Source organism: Catharus ustulatus, chromosome 27 (assembly GCF_009819885.2).
Source record: "Catharus ustulatus isolate bCatUst1 chromosome 27, bCatUst1.pri.v2, whole genome shotgun sequence".
Lineage (NCBI taxonomy): Eukaryota > Metazoa > Chordata > Aves > Passeriformes > Turdidae > Catharus > Catharus ustulatus.
Genome location: NC_046247.1, coordinates 4,266,307 through 4,285,335, shown reverse-complemented (window position 1 = coordinate 4,285,335; position 19,029 = coordinate 4,266,307). Strand labels below are relative to the sequence as shown.

The 19,029-nt window shown below is 48.0% G+C and overlaps 1 protein-coding gene across 1 annotated transcript; it reads right to left on the bottom strand.

Annotated features, from left to right (window-relative positions):
* Positions 1 to 6,577: 6,577 nt before the first annotated feature.
* On the bottom strand, positions 6,578 to 11,961 carry LOC117007834 (prion protein). Its single transcript, XM_033081242.1, has 2 exons — positions 11,886 to 11,961; positions 6,578 to 8,949 (listed from the first exon to the last, which is right to left on the bottom strand). Exon 2 carries the CDS (start codon positions 8,945 to 8,947, stop codon positions 8,162 to 8,164), a length of 786 nt encoding a protein of 261 aa, XP_032937133.1. The 5' UTR covers positions 8,948 to 8,949; positions 11,886 to 11,961; the 3' UTR covers positions 6,578 to 8,161.
* Between the last annotated feature and the right edge of the window lie 7,068 nt (positions 11,962 to 19,029).

Genomic DNA, 19,029 nt, shown 5'->3' with positions numbered 1-19,029 from the left:
AGATGTGACTCAGCTGGAGCAGTGCTCCTGTACAAGGTGCAGTTTCCCTCCGGAGCTCCAGTGGTGATGTGGAGCAATCCCGTTTCCCTCTGGAGTCCAGTGAAGAAAGGGCTCCCTTAGTGTCCCAAAACCTCTGTTTTTATCTTGGTAAGAAATGTTGGGCTCTTCCCCCTGGCTGGAGCAACTCCCAATGGGATGCAGTAATTTTATCAGTCCCACAGTGGGACTCAATGGCCATGAGCAGAAAATGACTGGCTGGAGGAAGGATGGGCTGTGAAAAGATAAAGAACACTGCCCCAGCTGGTTTCAATGGATGCCCATTAGCAGAATATCTCCCACAGGGATCAGGATCACTGCCCCCACCCTCAACAGATGGTGATAGAACAGAAACCTTTTATCACACTCTGTATTGTAATGTGTGGTTTATAATCAGGTGTGGCTTGTGTATGGACAAAGAATGAAAAGTTGCTGGCACCCAGAAGTGCAGCTTATACTCAGTGCAGCTTATAATCATGAAATTACTGTAATTAATTAGTTAAACACTCCAAATCCTGGAGTGTGCACAGGAGCCATGCACTGAGGAGTTCTAGTTCTGATAATATTGGGGATATTTGGAATATTATCCAGCTCTCAGGGATGATTTATTCCCAGGCACGGGGCCGGCAGGCTCCATCCTCTGGGTATTTCACTCCCCAAAGGTAAAACTCGGATTGTTTTGGTCTCCTGGAAGCTGAGCTGTCCCCAGAGCTCAGCCAGCCCACCGCGTTATCCCTCCCCGCGCAGGAGGGGCATCGTCCCCGCTCATCCCACCGGAAAAGTCCGCAGCGAGCCCAGCCCGGCGGGCACAGACGGCAAGAGCCAGCAGCGGCCCTGGCACACGGGTAAGGGCAGCACCCTTGGATTTGTGGGGTGAAAAGAGAAGGAATTGGGTGCAGAGAAAGGTGAAAATCAGAAGGGTTTGATAAACACCTGAGCTGGAGGTTGGGATGGGGAGAGGAGCCCCAGGATGCTCCAGCGCTGGGATTTTCTCTGGCTGGTGATCCCTAAGTTTGGGGAAGTGCGAGGAGGGAAAATAGGAAGGGAAAAATCTTTGTGTCGGGATTTTTCGTGGGATTTGCCATCCAGTTTTGTGGTGTTTTCAGTGGTGGTGCAGCTGCCAACAGCTGGAAGGGGGACACTTCTCTGTGCTTTCTTTAAAATAACCCCAAAGCTGGAGGAGTAGGGCAGGAAAACCAGGCAAATTAAATAAATCAAGGCTGATTTTCATTTTTGAAGCGCTGGGTTTGGAAAGGGGGGGGTTGGGGTCAGGCCTGGCACCTTCCAGCAGGGAGGGAATCGCTGACACAGGGATGCCACGGCCGGGGCTGCCGGCCAGGGGGGCTCTGCTTTGTCAAAAGCCTTTTGTCAACACGGCCGCGGCTGTTTTGGGGATGATTTGGGGCCCGCGATGGCTCAGCAGCTTCAGCACAATGAGTCTGTCTGCTCAGCCAGGGCTGCGGGGGGCGGGACGGGGCCAGGATCTCATCCCGGGGCTGCTGTGCTCTGCTGATGGGAATGGAGGCTCTGGGGGAATTTGGGGAGTTGGGAGGGTTTGTTTGCCCCAGGCTTTGGGGGAATTTGGGGAGTTGGGAGGGTTTGTTTGCCCCAGGCTCTGGGGGAATTTGGGGAGTTGGGAGGGTTTGTTTGCCCCAGGCTTTGGGGGAATTTGGGGAGTTGGGAGGGTTTGTTTGCCCCACCCTGCCCGCCCTCCCTGCTTGGTAAAAGTATGGGGTGAGGTAAAAATGTGCAGTAATGAGTTCAATCACAGAATCCTGGAATGGGGCATTAAAGATCATCCAGGCCAACCCCTCACCATGGGCAGGGACACCTTCCACTGGAATGCATTAACTACATATCAATGTAATATATAGAAATATGTATGAATAGAGAAAAATATAATAACAATATAATACTTATCAATATCACAATATAAGAATATAATACACATTATCTATTATTATATATTAATGGTTTCTATTAGAAATTATTGGTTATTGACCACATTGTTATATATATGATAAACATATAATATATATAATTATATATATTATATAATTTTATATATACACACACGTAGTGACCTGACAATAAATGAATAGATAAATAAATCATAAAACAGAGATGATAATATACTGAGATAAATAGAGATAATATATTGAGTTAAAAGACATTAGGTTAGCTTGGTGATAATAAGATCAAGTTTGGGGGTTCGATCCTCCCCACATACGTCAGTCACAGAACCAGAGACTCACACACCCACAGAACCACAGGCTGACCGAACCAGAAACTCTCAGACACCCACAGAACGACAGACTCACAGAATCACACACTCACAGACTCCGACACCCACAGAACCACAGACTCACAGAACGAACCAGGCTGGAAAAGACCTTTGAGGTCACCAAGTCCAACCTGTGACCCAACACCTCCTCACCAACCAACCCACCGAAGAGTTCCGCCGGGTCGTTACGGGTCCCTCCCATCTCGGAGGTGACTCAGCGAGGTTCCAATAAGTCAATTAAACACAAAAATCCACTCAAAGCGAGAACTCCGTTAGAGGCGCTGCTCGGGGCCAGGATCGCTGCTCTCAGCGCCCCTCGTTGCTCCGCAGGTGGGGCAGGATGCGGCCCCCGGACCACGCCTGGTGCTGGGCGGTGATGCTGCTGCTCGCCCTTCTCAGCGACGCTGCCGGCGGCCGCCGCGGGGCCGGCGGGAGGAGCGGGGCCGGCGGGAGGAGCCCCGGGGCCGGGGGGCTCCGCGGGGGTTTCCGCGCTGTGTCCCGAGGAGGGGGCGCCCCGGGCCGCGGTTCCAAGGTTGCCGGAGCCATCGCGGCCGGCGCTGCCGCGGGATACGGGATGGGGCTGCTCGGTCGCCCGCGGCCGTCCCGCCTGGGTCACGGCATCCCGGCGGCGCGACAGCCGCCACCCGCGGGGGGGTTCCACGCCGGGGGCTGGCCCGAGCTGGGGGGAAAGCGGGGACCCCCCAGCAGAGCCCCCCGAGAGCGGAGCGCCGGGATCGGGCTCACCCTGCTGCTGGCATCGGGAGCCTGCCTGGTCAGCCACGGGCTGCAGCACTGAGGGGGCACCGGGACCCCCGGCCGGCCGAGCCCGGAGGTGTTTCTGAGAGAAATGACTGCCTGGGGGATTGGATGTGGCCCGGTGCTCACCGGGAGCAGCGCGGATCCTGCGAACCCCACCCGGGACCGATGGATGCTGAGAACCCAGCCGGGACCGCACCGGAGCACAGCCAGCCCTGCAAGGACCTGTGGAAATCCGCACCCGCAGCGATGCCCGAGCCTGGATTCCCGTTGCACGGCTTTACCAAAATCCGCTCCTTTCCCCCCAGAAGAGCGCTGGGACTCGCGGGGAGGGGGGTGTGGGACTTAGAAACGGAGCCCTCCGCCTTGCAATAAAGTTTGGCCTTGAGACATCCTCTGATTTCAACCAAATGCATCGTCTTTAGCAGCGGGAGCCGCGTAGGGAATGGGAATCTCCGAGGGATCCGTCCCAATCCTTGATAACCCAATTTTCAGCATTTCCTGCCCAAAACACACCCAGCTGTTGGACTGACCCTCTCTCGGGTGATTTGTGTTTGTCACAGAGGAGGCAAATCCTGCGTGGAAGAGATGAAAAGGAGCAGTGAGGGAGGTTTTGTCCTCTAGCAGCTGCTTTTTCTTCTCTAATCCCTGTTCTTGGGGGGGTTAAACCTTCCCCAAATACAGGTTTTAGCCACAGCATCCCAACCATTGCTGTGAGAACAGAAAATAAAGCGGTGCCAGGTGGAAAATTATCCCAAAAAAGTTTCTGGGCAGGTAATCTTATTAATCTTATAAATCTTATTAATTAAGCAGGTGAGTGCTCACTGAGGGTGTTTTGAGGCTGGGTGTTTGTGAGTGGGTCATCTCTCCTGGGAATTAAGGTTTTTGGGGATGTGAATGTCCTTATCATCTCCCCAGGAGGCGGCGAGGTTGAACCCCAGGCAACAGATATTTAATTTTGGGGGGGCTCTTTTGAAATATTCTTTTAAAATAATACATAAGTAATTTTGCTCCTAAAGGATTCAGCAACTTTTTGAAGCAGGGATGTCCCCGAGGCCACAGCCTTGTCCAAACCATCAGCATCCCTGGCTGAGGAGCAACTTTTAATTTAGGCTGTACAAACCCATCCACGCCTACAATGCCCCGAGGGGTTCTTATTTAATGGGCTCATTTGAAAACACCGAATGAGCCCGGCAGAACCCCCGGCCACAGCTCGGATTTGCATTTCCCACCATTTATTTTGCATCCAGACCCGGGTTAAGCTTCAGTGTTCATCCCTCACGAGCATTCTCTGCTCCTGGCCCTGATCTGAGCTCAGAAATGCTGCAGGAACTTCCTAAATCACATTCCTGATTTTTCCTTGCCTTTCCCCTCCCATCACTGAGCAAGACACGGGGATGCTTCTGACGTGGGAAGGTTTTTCACATGGGAAATGTTTCCCACTGCCCGAGGGCCGGGTTAGATGGGATTTTGGGAAGGAATTCCGGGCGGGGAGGGGCTGGGATGGAATTCCCAAAAAAGCTGTGGCTGTCCCTGGATCCCTGGGGGTGTCCAAGGCCGGGTTGGATGAGCTTGGAGCAGCCTGGGACAGAGGGAGGTGTCCCTGCCATGGCAGGGGTGGCCCTGGATGGGATTTAAGGTCCCTCCAACACAAAAGCTCCGTTTCCCCCCGTTTCATTTCCAGCCCCCATTGCAGAAAAAAAAAAAGAAAAACCACCAAAAAAATCTTAACAGCCATTAAGACCCTGGTTAATCAGCTCGTTCTGAGGAGTTCTGGGGTCAAACTCTCTGCCTGCAGAGCCTCGAGCATCCCCGGACACCGAGATCCCTCGGGATGCGCTTTCCAGGTGAGTGGTGGAGTCACAACCAGGCAGCTCCCAGCTGCCAAACAGCGACCGAGTGAGCGGCACAAAGCTCAGCCGGCTCGTGGAGCGGAGTTTTTTGGATATTCAGCCGTGTAAAACCAGCCCTGGGCGCTGCAGCTGCGTTCGGACGGGAGATGGAGCTGTTGGCTCGGGATCCCGACACCGGAGCTGCCACAGGGATTAAATCAGCCCCGGCTGAGGTCCGGGTTCTTGCTTTGCATCCCAAGCCTCTAAATCAGACTGTTCCTCCTCCAGCTCTCTGCAAACTGGGCAGCTGTGCACCAAAATTCCTCTTTTTACGGCTTTTTCCAGGCAGGAAAAATGTATTCAGTTGGTCTGCCTGGACGGGAGGTGTTTATTTGTGGAGATAAAGCACTGTGTGATGAGAGGTTTGGAGAAGACTTTGAAAAAAAACAACCTCGGGTTTTATTGTATTTACACTTTGGGGTGTGTTTATTACCATCCTGGTAAATCAGACAGTACTGTGTGCCTGGCTCCTGTGCACACTCCAGGATTTGGAGTGTTTAGCTAATTAATTAATTTCTCTGCTCCAACAGATCACTCCAGGAAGCCCAGAGGGGTTATTTGATCCAGCTGTCCTTAAAGGACACAAGAGTTCAGAGCCTGTCATCCCACTTGGGTATTCCCAGAGCCAGGAAAGTTCTGACCCTCCCTGCTGAGCAGATGGCTCCAAAAATCGCCCTAAACCCCTGTGATGGGTGAAAAACCCACGGTGCTGTGCGTGCAGGAAGGAGGAAATGTTATTTTTGAGCTCATCTGAGCATTGCCAATGTGTTTCCCGTGATTGGAATGGAGGGAATTGAAGATGGGGAGTTTGGGGTTGAAAATTAGAAATTTATAGTTCTGATGCTGCTGAGGTCAAACCCTCCCCAGGAGAGTTCATGGTGCAAGCGCTGGGAGCCTCTTCCTGGTAATACCCACGAGTTCATCTCTGAAAATAGAGGGATTTATTTTTTTTCCTTCATTCCTTTTTCCCCTCCTTTTGGATGGGGTGAAGCTTTTTCCTCCCTGCTTTTGGGGGAATTCCTCTTCCTAATGCGGGGCTGCAGCTTGTCAGAGCTGGGGCTTTGGTTCAGAAATGCAAATAAATGGAAATAAATCCCATTGAGACCGATATGCATCGAGCCTGGGCTGATCCCCAGCCTGGGCAGCAGCTCCAGGGGATTTTGCAGAGCTGGGACCTCACCTGGAGGATGTGGAGCTGCTGGGGCTGCTCTGGAGCTGGGCTGGGAGAGCTGGGAATGTTCACCTGGGGAAGGGGAGGATCCAGGGAGAGCTCAGAGCCCCTTCCAGGGCCTGGAGGGGCTCCAGGAGAGCTGGGGAGGAGCTGGGGACAAGGGATGGAGGGACAGGACACAGGGAATGGCTTCCCACTGGGAAAGGGGAGATTGAAATGGGATTTGGGATGGAATTCCCAGAGAAGCTGTGGCTCCTGGAGCCCTGGAATGTCCAAGGCCAGGTTGGAGCAGCCTGGGACAGTGGGAGCTGTCCCTGCCATGGCAGGGGTGGCCCTGGGTGGGATTTAAGGTCCTTCCACCCAAAGCACTCACAAAGTGTCCAGGACTCCATGATTAAGCAGGGTTTGGGTTGGGCTTAACGCCACTGAAACAGCAAATGTAAAAACTCCTTTATTAGACAGAAACTGGAATGAGACAGAAATTAGAAAACACTTCTTGGATTGCAGCGATACCATTGGTGGGAGCAGGGGAGGAAAAAAGGTTAACTGGGATTGTGGGGTTTGGGCCAAATTTGGTGCTGGAAGGGAACAAAGGCTCCCTCAGGCCGGGGAGGGAGGACAGGGAGGGTGGAAAATGTGGAAAATGTGGAAAATGCCGCTTCTGTTCTGCTCAGCGGCTGCGGGGCCGGCCGGGGGCTGGCGCACGAAGGAGGCTGCCGGGCACCTTGGCTTGATCCGTTTTAATTTGTACCAGACGTGGAACACTTAGAAAAGGCTCAGCACGGCAAATCCCGGGCATGCACCGTGACAGGGTTTACAAAACATCCGCTTATCACAAAGTATGGGGCACCTCAAAGCCCTGCTTTTCCGGTGGGTATCCTGAAAGGTTAATTTTCTCTCTATTTATATAGATTTGTATATAATATATAGAATATATCTTCACTTAGCTTACACCGATGCAAAACAACCAAAATTAAAAAAAGGAAAAATATCTCATTTAGGACAGTGTTATTCAGTGCCTTGCAAAAAAAAAAAAAAAAAAAAAAAATAAAAACACGAAAGATATTGAATCGAGCTCGGTTCGACAAGCGCAGCGCCACAGATGTTACAGCTCGTCCCCAGCCCAGCATCGACACCAGAAGCAAGAATTTCACCCGTTGCTTCCACAGGGCAAAGGAATTACTCACAAATGTGATTTTTTTTTAAAGCATCTCCCTTCCCAGCCCAATTTTCCCGATGCTGTTTGCTGTACCAGCATGGTTTAGCCGATTTCAGTCTCTTGCCTTGTGCTTGACCCCCCTGAGAATCCTTTCTGCAGCATTTTAACGTCCTTTAGGTCCAGGTGCTGAAGTATGAACATGACTTGTCACCTAGGGCATCCAAAACAGCTTTTTCTCAGGCTGTAACACCATTTTGGGGGTGTTTGGGGCATTCAGCAGCATTTTCTGCCTCTAAAGACTGACTGGTGCTTCAGCCTCGCTGTGACAGGGAGTAGAAAATGACTTTATTTTGGTGTGTTGCTGCAGGGGGCAGTTTGCAGCATGCAGGTTGTGGAGTGGCAGCTCTTCATGTACACGGGGAAGGGAATTATTTTTTTAAGATTTAACAGTTCAAATTGCAACCTGGCAGCTTGAAAACCCCATCACTGCCCCTCTGAAATGCCCTGCGGTGCTGGGGTGCCCCAGGGACAGGGGGTGTGGGGACTGAGGGGTGAGATCAAACCCTGCCTGTTATCAAAAAGGATTTCTGGAAACGCTCCTGCAGGGATGCCAAGGAGAGCTCCCCTCTGCCTGGTCCCTCTCGGGGTGGCCCCGAGGAGGAGGAGGAGGTGGTGGCCGCGGTTTTGGGCTCCAGCGACGTCCTGGGGACACGTTTGGGGCAGAAAAGGAAATTTTCATCCCGTTGCCTGAACCAGACACTCCGGGGAGCGCCCCAGGTGCTCCTCACCAAAACCAACCGCAAGCGAGAACGGGGCGGGGACCCCTCGGGGACACGGGCGACACCTGGAAGCCGCGGGGCGCTCTAGTGCAGGGCGAAGAGGACGAGGAGCAGCAGGGCGCCCAGCGAGGCGTCGGCGAGGTGCGGCCGCGTGCCCGAGGCCAGCCGGTACTCCTGGTACTGCTGGATGCACATCTCGCGGATCACCTTGGTCACCACGCGCACCTCCAGATCCGCCTCCGTCTGGTTGGTGGCCCCTCCAGCATCAGAGGCGTTCTTCTTGGCGGCGGGGCCGATGTTGTGCTCGGTGACGGTGATGTTGAAGCAGTCGGCCACGAAGACGTCCTGCGGCACGGGGCCGCGCTGGTCGCGGTAGTCGCGGTAGTAGACCTGGTTGGGGTAGCGCGCGGCGTTCTCGTTCCACCAGCGGTACTCGTCGGGGCTGTCGAAGCGATAGTGCATCCCCGACATCACCCTGCCCATGGCGTAGCCCCCCAGGCCCCCCACCACGGCGCCCGCCGCCGCCGCCCCCGCCACGTGCTTGAAGCTGGGCTTGGCTTTCGGCGCCTTCCAGGGCTTCTGGTGGTAACTCCCTCCGCTGGACGGGTTGTAGCCCTGTCCCCAGCCCGGGTAGCCGGGGTTGTGGGGGTAGCCGGGGTTATGGGGGTAGCCTGGATTGTGGGGGTAGCCCGGATTGTGGGGGTAGCTGGGGTTTTGGGGGTAGCCGGGCTGGCGGGGGTAGCTGGGCTGGCGATGGCTCCCCCCGCCCCAGCCGGGTTTGCCTTTGCCCTTCTTGGCCGAGGCGATGTCGGTGCAGACGCCGAGGAGCAGCAGCAGCAGCAGGCAGCGGGTGCCGAGGAGCTTGGCCATGGCTGCGGGGACAAGGACAGCGTCAGGGCAGGGCCACACCCCCAACCAGCCCTGCCTGCCTTGTGGGTCACACAAAACACGGCTGGGCCCCTCAAATCCCACTGCAGAATAAACAGCACTGGACTAAAAATGTGTTTATCCTCCTTTCCACAAACCCTTTATTTACAGATAAATGTAAATTATTTTATATTTATATATATATGTATAGATATGTGTGTGTATAATATGTGTATTTATATATAGAAATTATAATACGTGTATTTATATATATAAATGTATATATAGAAGTATTTATGAATATATGTATTATATACGTATTTATCTATTTATATATGCATATTTATGTATTTATATACGTATTTATGTATTTTAATATAGGTTTATATATGTATTGATAAACGTATTTTTATGTGTGTGTGCATGTGTATTTATATATTTTTTTTTAAATATATGTATTTTTATATATCCCCCCAACAGAACGCTGCTGCTGGCAATGGTAGCTTTAAGTGGTGAAAGAAAAGCTTTTGGGAGAAAATGCTTCACCTGACTTTGAGGTAAAACTCCGCTTATCTTATCAAACCTGCCCAGTCTGAGGGCAGCAATGGGATTCCTGCTGTGCCAGGATCGGCGCCATGAATGGATCCGACCCCAAAGCTTTGATTACTCAGTGCTGCCGGGAGGGCAACGCCCAGCCTGACCCCGGGGGGTTTCTTTTCCCAAATTCAGCGCGTTTTACCCCAAATTCCTGTTAATGGGCGCCAGGCCTTAGGTGAAAACCGGAATTTTTGGAATTCGGTGTTTGCCAACATCCATTGACTCAACGCGCACTGACTCAGCGTTTGCTGCTGGCACTCCGAGCATCTCCCACATCGACCCGGGGGGCTGGCAAGGCTGAAACCCCGGGGGCTAATGAGCCATCCCCTCCCTGGCTGCATAATCCGGCTGAGACAATCCACACAGGGCTGCAAATCCTCGGGAAAAACCTCCTGAAACACCTCCCGAGCCGCCAGACCCCTCCGGATGCCTCCCCGCAATGCCAAGGGCACCGAATCGCCGCTCCCCTGTGTTTAATGTGCCAGTGCAGCGATGGAAAAGGGATTTTTTGTCTCCCCAAAATCGCTCCTTGCCTGCTGGGGAGAGCGAGAGAAGCGTTCTCGGTGTGGGTGGGCGTTTCACAGCATCCCTGTTCTGCCTCGTGTTACAGCAAGGAACAATTCCCTTTGGCTCCTAAATTTTTTAAATTTTTTTTTTTCTTCTCAGCAGCTTGCTATGGACTTACCCTAGGAATAACCTGAAGGCTGGCAGGAGATGCTGAGCTTTCCTGAGCAGCCAAAATGGCCAAACAAGCCTCTGTTTAAAACAGAATTTTTCCTGTTGCCACCTACACACGCCTTTATGGGCCACAAAAAACAAATTATTCTCTTTGGGTTCATTAATGATGCTTTTTCTCCCTTTCCCATGCCCCCCAAAAAATCTGTTTGTATGTCCAGAAATGTTTGAATTAAAGCTCTTCAAGCTCAGCATTTTGGGTGGGATCCTAAGCAAGACCCTAAAGGTGACAGGCAGGAATTCCAGGCTTGGCATTTGCTTTTTCATGGAAAAATCTGGGCTCAAGGTGCCCGCTCCGAAGAGGGTTCGCTGCCTCCCTCACCCCGCAGCACCCACCCGCTGGGGGCAGGGATGAGATCAGGGGGGTTAAAAATAGCAAAAAGGCTGGGAAAAACAACCAGCCCCTTGGGTGCTCGGGAAAATTAAAAACGGAGGAGGAAGAGGCAGCAAACTCTCCCGTTTTTCTGTTTAATTTTGGAGATATCACTCTTCGCTGTGAGTTCTGATGGGGGGAAAAAATAAATCAGGCCCTGGATGAGGAGGGGGTCTGGCAAAGCACTGCGATGGTTTTATGGAAGAAATCGAAGGGTCTGAGGCTGATTTAAGAATTTTGGAATGTTGCAGCGCCTGGCAGCGCTGAGCTGCTCCTCTAATTGCTTTTAGAGCTCTGATAAACAGGGCACAGGCACTAATTAACGAGCTTCGCCCCAGATAAATTAGTTCCCTGGCACAAACCCCTGATGGGGATCAGGAGCTGCTTCCTGGGAATCCGGGAGAATTTTTTCTCCCAGGAAAAAAATCACAGATTCCTCTCGGAGAAGAAAAATCTGGGGCTGGGATCCCTCTGCTCGGAAATTCTATTTATGGCCTGACCATGACATTAATATTAAATGCGTGAATTCACTCGATCTATAATTTTTTTTTAACCTTCCTCCCCCAAATTCGCCCAACCGGAGGATGCTGGAAATGAGGAATTAATTCAGGTGGTTTGTGCCGGAGCTGATTTTTATCCTTGCTGGAGGAACTCTGCGCTCCCTTGGCGGAAAATGGAGGCTGCGAGGAGCGATCGCAAGCAGCAATTACGGGCTCGGTGTTGGCAAGGAGATTCCGCTTTGGAGGGGAAAAACCAACAGCCGGCTGCCAAAACACCCCTGGAAATAACCTTGGGAAAGGCCCCGGGGAGGGGGAGAAGGGAGGTGGGGAAGGTGGAGGTGGGAAGATGCTCGGGGGTGGGGGCGTCCCGACCCTCCTGGCGATGCTGGCGTGAAAATTCCGGCCTGAGGCTCTGGGGATCGGAATTTCCCTCAAAACGTCACCTCTGGGTTTAAAAATCTCGCCCTCGCTCCTTTCTCTTTCACCTCCCCAAACAACGGGGGAGCAGATGGAAAAAGGCAAAACCTCGGAGAAGAAATCCCCCACCAACGCCAGCGTTGAGTAAACGCTGAGTAAACAAGGACCGGGGAGGAGCAGGGCTCTGGCTTTTAAAAAACCGCTATAGAATATCAATTTTTAGGCAGCCAGGGCAAGGAAAGAGGCAGTTCAAACCTTCCTTGTGTCTCTGGATTTATCCCTCCCGGACCCCCGTGTCCCTTTTTCCCCCGGCACTCACCGGCTGGGAAGGCGCTGCCCGCTCGCTCCGAGGTGATTCAGCCGCGGAGCTCGGCGCAGGAATAAATATCGAGAGGGAGGAGCCGAGCAAGGCTCAGCCCTGCATCCATCATCCATCATTCATCATCCATCCCCTTCCCCGGGGAAAACCGCAGCCAGCTCCCCACAACCCCCGGCTTCACCTCAAATCATCCCCCGGGGACGGGGAGCAGCCAAAGGAGCGCCTGGAAAATCTTGGCATTTCCACGGTTTTATTGAGGAATTGTCAGGGTTTGAGGCTGAATATAAAATCTTGGAGTGTTGCAGCACCTGGATGGTTTTATTGAAGAATTATCAGGGTTTGAGGCTGAATATAAAATCTTGGAGTATTGCAGCACACTGATGGTTTTATTGAAGAATTATCAGGGTTTGAGGCTGATTGTAAAACCGTGGAATATTGCAGCAGTTTTATTTTATACTGAGGAAATACCAGGGCTTGGGGCTGATTTAAAAATCTTGGAAAACAGCAGCACACTGATGGTTTTATTGAAGAATTATCAGGGTTTGAAGCCAATTCAGAAGTCTTGGAATATTTCTGCATTTGGATTTTATACTGAAGAAATATCAGGGCTCGAGGCTGATGGTTTAACTGAAAAATTGTCAGGGTTTGAGGCTGAATATAAAATCTTGGAATATTGCAGCACCTGGGTGGTTTTATTGAAGAATTATCAGGGTTTGAGGCTGAATATAAAATCTTGGAGTATTGCAGCACCTGGATGGTTTTATTGAAGAAGCCAATTCAGAAATCTTGGAATATTTCTGCATTTGGATTTTATACTGAAGAAACATCAGGGCTTGAGGCTGATTTTAAAATCTTGGGAAATTGCAGCACGCTGATGGTTTAACTGAAAAATTGTCAGGGTTTGAGGCTGATTGTAAAATCCTGGGATATTGCAGCTGTTGGGTTTTATACTGAGGAAATATCAGGGTGTGGGGAATGTTGGGAAATGGAAACATTCAGGTTGTTTATTGAAGAAATGTTAGTGGGATCATCAGGATTTGGGAATCTTGGAAAATTTCAGTGCTTTGATGGTTTATTGAAGAAATAACAGTGGAATCACTGGGATTTGGGGCTGGTTTAGGAATCTTGGAAAGTTGAAACATTTTGATGGTTTACTGAAGAAACATTGATGGGATCACCAAGATTTGAGGTGGTTTGGAAATCGCAGAATATTGGAGCATTTGGATTTTATACTGAGGAAATATCAGGACTTGGGACTGATTTTAAAATCTTGGAAAAACGCAGCACCTGGATGGTTTGATTGAAGAATTGCCAGTGTTTCAGGCTGATCTGAAAATCCTGGAATATTGCAGCAGATGGATTTTATACTGAAGGAATATCAAGGCTTGGGGCTGCCTGAGGAAATCTTGGAAAAAATCTTGGTGATTTATTGGAAAAATACCAAATGGAATGAGGAGGTTTGGGGCTGTTTTGGGAATCTTGGGAAATTGCAGTGCATGGATTTTTTTTATTTGAAGAAATCCCAGGGTTTGAGGTGGGTTGGAAATCTCCTGGTGGAGGCTCTGGGAGAGGACAGGATGCTTTTAGCAGTTGCTGACTGCAGCTCCAAATCCATTATCCCATGGAACAGAGCTGCTCCCAGGGTTGATGGAAAGGAAATAAAACCCTCAGAGCTGTGGGAGAAAGGATGGATTTGTGTTTCAAATCTGTCTCACTCCTCCCAGGGGAGCAGAACTCACTCTTGCAACCTCACTTTATGTCGGGGAATCCTGATGTTTCATGGGAGGAAATGCCACAGAAGAAAACTAAAAATCATGGGATGGCAAATTCAAAGGGTTTGGATACATGGCTGGAATATACAGAGACCTAAAGACCAGAATGGGGGAATTTCCCAACTTTTAGGGTTTTTCAGAGAAGCTGTGGCTGTCCCTGGATCCCTGGAAGTGCCCCAGGCCAGCTTGGAGCAGGCCCTGGATGAATTTTGAGGTCCCTTCCAACCAAATTCCAGGATTTTACAATTTTAATATTGAGGCTGCCCAAAACAGTTGGACCATCCTGGATCACACAGCACATCTGGATGGAAAAGGGATTTGCCCTGGTGCTCCACAGCCTTGGGTTAGGTTAAAATAAATAAAAGTGGTTTCTGTCTGGCAGGGAAATGGGAAAATATGGATATTAATCCAGGCAGGAGAAAATGGAATAGGTAGGATTGAGGCCTGTGGAAGCTCTGCCCTACTGGAGAAATTTATTCCATGTGGATGAGCAGATGGCTCCTGATTGCCTGGTTTGGGTTTAAGTACTCATCCAAATCCCATGCCAGGAAAAGACAGAAACCAGGAATGGGCTGGTTGGGAGGAATTAATCCTGCATAAATCTAAAAATCAGGGGTTTACTGTGACAGTTTGTTCCAGAAGAGTAACAACACCAGCAAATTATTTATCTGAAAAGAACATTTACTGAAAACCATGCTCTGGGCAAAACTGAAGAATAAATCCTTTTTCCCTCTGGAAAGAGAATTTCTGTTTGCAGAAATAGAGACATTTTGTCAGATCCCAGCTGCACATCAATCAGGAGCAGCCTATGGATTATTAATGAATTTTTAATTTATCATGGAACTCATCAGGGCTGAAACCTCCCCACTGGTGCACCCACAGCAGCTCTTTAATGGTTTTGTTTTTTACATCCTGGGGTAAAATTTGTCTCAGACTCAAGCCAGGAGCTGCATTGATCTCCTCTGGAGGTTTGGAGGAAGTGGAAACAATGCAGCAGGCCCTGGGCCAGCTCAGAAATCATTAATGGGATGAGTTTTTCTCTAAACACTGACTTTGGCTGAGCTGGGGAGGGAGGGAGGTTCATCTCCTTCATCACCTCCTATTGATTTTAGGTTGGTTTTTTATCATTTTAATTCACAAAAATGCTTTTATTCACCCAGCTCTGCTTTGCAGAGGCAGGGAAGGCATCCAGGTGGTTTTGGGGATTGATTTTGGGGTGATCTGGTGGGGTTTGAGGAAAGGGTGAAGTGCCCCACCCCGCCCTCACTCTCTGGAGCCGGCAAAAAAATCTGAACTCGAGCTCAGATTCCACCGAGTTCATCCAGAAACCTCTTGAAAGCCTCCAAAGGGAAAAATAATCGGGAGTCATTGTGTTCAGAGGGTTAAGGAGATGTGTTTTGCAGAGCTGGGCTGGAATTCTCATCATGGAATTGTCTCTTTGAAGCAAAACTCCTGGATTTTTCTTGGGAATTTTCTCTGGATTCTTCTTATTTTTTCCTTTTTTTTCTAAAAAAAATGTTTTTCTTGGGAGATGATATTTGGCTGCTGCCTGGCTGAGAGCAGAGAAAATCCAATTTGGGGACAACCAGGGGTGGTGGCAAAACCCCCAGGGACACTTCCAGCCCAACCAGAAGGAAAGATGCCACTCAGGGTTTTCCCATCTTGGTTTGTAATTTTAAAAATTTGAGCCTTTATGAGGATATTTTATGGGGTTTTTTTCATGGTCAGGCCCTTGTTGCTCACTTGGGCTGTGTAGCCCTGCAGACAGCTCTCCTTCCAGAGGGAAAAAAAATCATTTGTAGCCCATTTTTAGTGGCTTTTCCATGCTCTGTGTGGGAACCTTGACCTGCATCATCATTCTGTGTTCAACTGCAGGATTGAATGGATGGCATTTCTCCTTTGCTCCTGAAACCTGGAGGTAGGTTTTTTCTGTATGAATCAAAAATAGGATAAAAAGACTGAAAAAAAAAAAGATAAAAGGTGTTCTGATCCAGGTTGGACGGGACAGTGGAAGCTGTGATGAGATTTAAGGTCCTCTCCACCCAAACCATCCCACAATTCTGTGAATTATTTAAATTTTTTGCCTTTTCTGTGAGAGAAAACAGGCCAGGAGGAGGAAATGGGAGGAGCAGGGCATTAATTACGTGCTCTTCCAGGGAGTCATCGTTATGTAACCCCTGGTGAGGAGGAGGAGAAGTCCCAGCAAATCCCAGAGAAACGTGCCAGGACAGGAAAACCACGCAGGGGAAAAACCGCGCGGCTAAACTTTCCACTCAGCACCTCCTGCTGCTTCCAGAGGGGTTTTCTGCTTGGCTCTGTGGAGCAGCCAAGGAAAAAATAATTCAATTTATGGCTCTGCAGCTGGGGAGGAGTTGGTCCCTTCCTTGTGGATCTGCTTCCCTCGGTGACATCACTTTGGAATTAATTTAATATTCCTTTCTCTTCTGTGGGAATGGCCACTGGAATAAGTCTTGGGGGCTGCACTCACCCTCCTGAGCTTTGCTCGTGGACAAGGCCTTAAAAAGGCTCTAAATGTTCATCCTTTGGGGTTATAAAAGTTCATCTTTGGGGTTAAAAATGTTCATCCTTTGGGGTTATAAAAGTTCATCTTTGGGGTTATAAGAGTTCATCTTTAGGGTTAGAAATGTTCATCCTTTGGGGTTATAAAAGTTCGTCTTTGGGGTTATAAATGTTCACCCTGTGGGGTGAGAAATGGTCAGCTATGGGGTTATAAATGTTCATCCTTTGGGATTAAAAATGTTCATCTTTGGGGTGAGAAATGTTCGTCTTTGGGGTTAGAAATGTTCATCTATGGGGTTATAAATGTTCATCTTTGGGGTTAGAAATGTTCATCCTTTGGGGTTAGAAATCTTTATCCATGGGGTTATAATTATCCATATGGGTAGAACTCTTTATCCTGAGGATTAGAAAAGTCCATCCATGGGCTTATAAATATCAATAGGGTTATAAATGTTTAATCAGGGGTTCTAATTATCAATAGGGTTATAAATGTTTATCCATGGAGTTATAATTATCAACAGAGTTATAAATGTTTGTCCATGGAGTTATAACTATCAATAGGTTTATAAATGTTTATCCAGGGGTTCTAATTATCAATAGGGTTAGAAATGTTTATCCATGGACTTATAATTATCAATAGGGTTATAAATGTTTATCCATGGAGTTATAATTATCAATAGAGTTATAAATGTTTATCCAGGGGTTCTAATTATCAATAGGGTTATAAATGTTTATCCAGGGGTTCTATTTATCAGTAGGGTTAGAAATGTTTGGCCAGGGGTTAGAAAGGTCCCTGGAGCTGCTCCAATCTCTCAGGGTGATAACCCCACAGCTGAGCTCGCTGCTATTCCAGGCAGCCCCTGTAAGCTCCTTACCCTCCCCTCCAGGGCTGCACCCAGGCCAGGGCAGATCCCCTGCATGGGATAGTGCCTCAGAAAAATAAACCTTACCATAAAAACCCTGCTGAAACAGAACTCAAACCTTACTATTCTAACTAAAATAAGCTCTTCAACTCCCATTAAAAATTATAAAAATTTGTATTTATTTATTAATTTTATTTATTAGTATTTTTATTTATAATAATTTTATTTTTAATCAGTTTATATTATCTAATATCAATTATTACTATTTTAATTATTATTACAATTTATTATATATTATTATACTATTCGATTATTATGTTATTAAGTAAATATAATATAATTAATATAGTATATTATAATATGATATTGTTATTCGTATTATTTTATCATATATTACATCATATCATGCTATATTATATCATGCTATATTTTATCATACTATATTATATCATATCAATAATTATAATATATTATTGTCATTACCTGTAATTACAATATTACAATCTATTCTTATAATAAACCACTTCACACCTTCAAAAATAAAAAATCTATCCCATAAATATCCATTTAAAAATAGAAATATATCTAAAAAAAAATTTAATGAGCTTATACATTAACCTTTACCAACCAATAATCTATGTTTCAATAAATTACAAATCAATTAAATTCAAGCAAGTACCTTATAGCAATCATATAAATATCAGTTATATAAATAAAAATTCAGCTATTCTGCATAAATAAACAAATATCACATTCAATTTTATTAATGCCTTTGGCCTTTCCCAGGTATCACTGCAGTGCTAGAAGGTGAAACAACAGCTTTTATTTAAAAAATTAATTAATTTAAATATATATATATATGCTGGTTTGGGAAAAAAATAATTTTGGAACAAAAACTGGTCAGAAAAATGCTTTGAAGTGGGGGAAAAATGGAGTTATTGTGTTTGAGGCAGCGTGTGGATGAATTTCTGGGAGATGGGAGAAGTGGCTCCTTCCTGCTCCAGTTTGGGCCCAGCTCTGCAGTTAAAAATAACCCCGGGGGCAGCTGCTGCAGGACTCCAACAATTCCCTGCTGTGCCACGGAAAAGCTTCCCAGAAAGGGCTCCTTGTGCCCTTTGTGATGGATAAATCTCCTTTTTCTTCTCCAAGAGTTGGATCCTGTCTACAGCTCCAGGGAACAAATCCTTTCCCAGAAATCTGGAATTCCTGTAAATCCCCTGAAATTCCATTACCCAGCACCGGCTCCTTGGCAGGAAAAATTGGATTCTTTCAAATTCTTTTCCCCTCGGAGCAGGGTTGTTCACACGTGACTCACCAGGAGGTTTTCCCTCCTTTCCCGGATTATTTTGGACTCGTGATCCCCCTGGGAGGAACTTTCCGGGCAAGGAGTGCCCTGGGTGACATCAGGTGGCAGCGCTGAGGTCACCTCCTCAAAAATAACCCGGGACAGGCTCAGGCTCATTCCCATTGCTTTGGCACCGATCCCAAAATGTTGGGATTTTTGTCATCCTGGACTCTGGGAATCACTCCAAGCCTGGGATGTGTCACCCGGGATGATGCAGGGACTTGTTGAAATTCGGGCATTGACGTTTTTGGGGCAGGGAGTACATTCTGGGTGCTTCTTGAGGGCAGGAAAAATCTCTTTTTTTTTTTTTTTTTTTTTCCTTGCTTGGAAAAGAGGTTGGGGGTGAGCTGACCCCAAGAAATGCAGATAATTGCTTAGTTTTTATTCAAACAAACAAAAAACCAAACCAAAAAAACCCACAAACAAACGAACAAAAAAAAAACATACCAAAAAAACCCCCACAAACAAACAAAAAAACCCCCAAACAAACAGAAAAAATCAAGTGATAGGCTGAAACAAGGGCCAGGATGGAAGTGGAGAAATAATTTTAAAAGTAGAATTTAAAAGTTAACTTTTAAAATTTTTTTTAATTGTGTTTTGCTTTGATGCCGCCATTTTTGGCGGAGGCCTTTGTCTTGTTTATT

Bases quoted from the DNA above. Each gene is read 5' to 3' on its own strand.
- LOC117007834 (XM_033081242.1), bottom strand. From the start codon at position 8,947: ATGGCCAAGCTCCTCGGCACCCGCTGCCTGCTGCTGCTGCTGCTCCTC.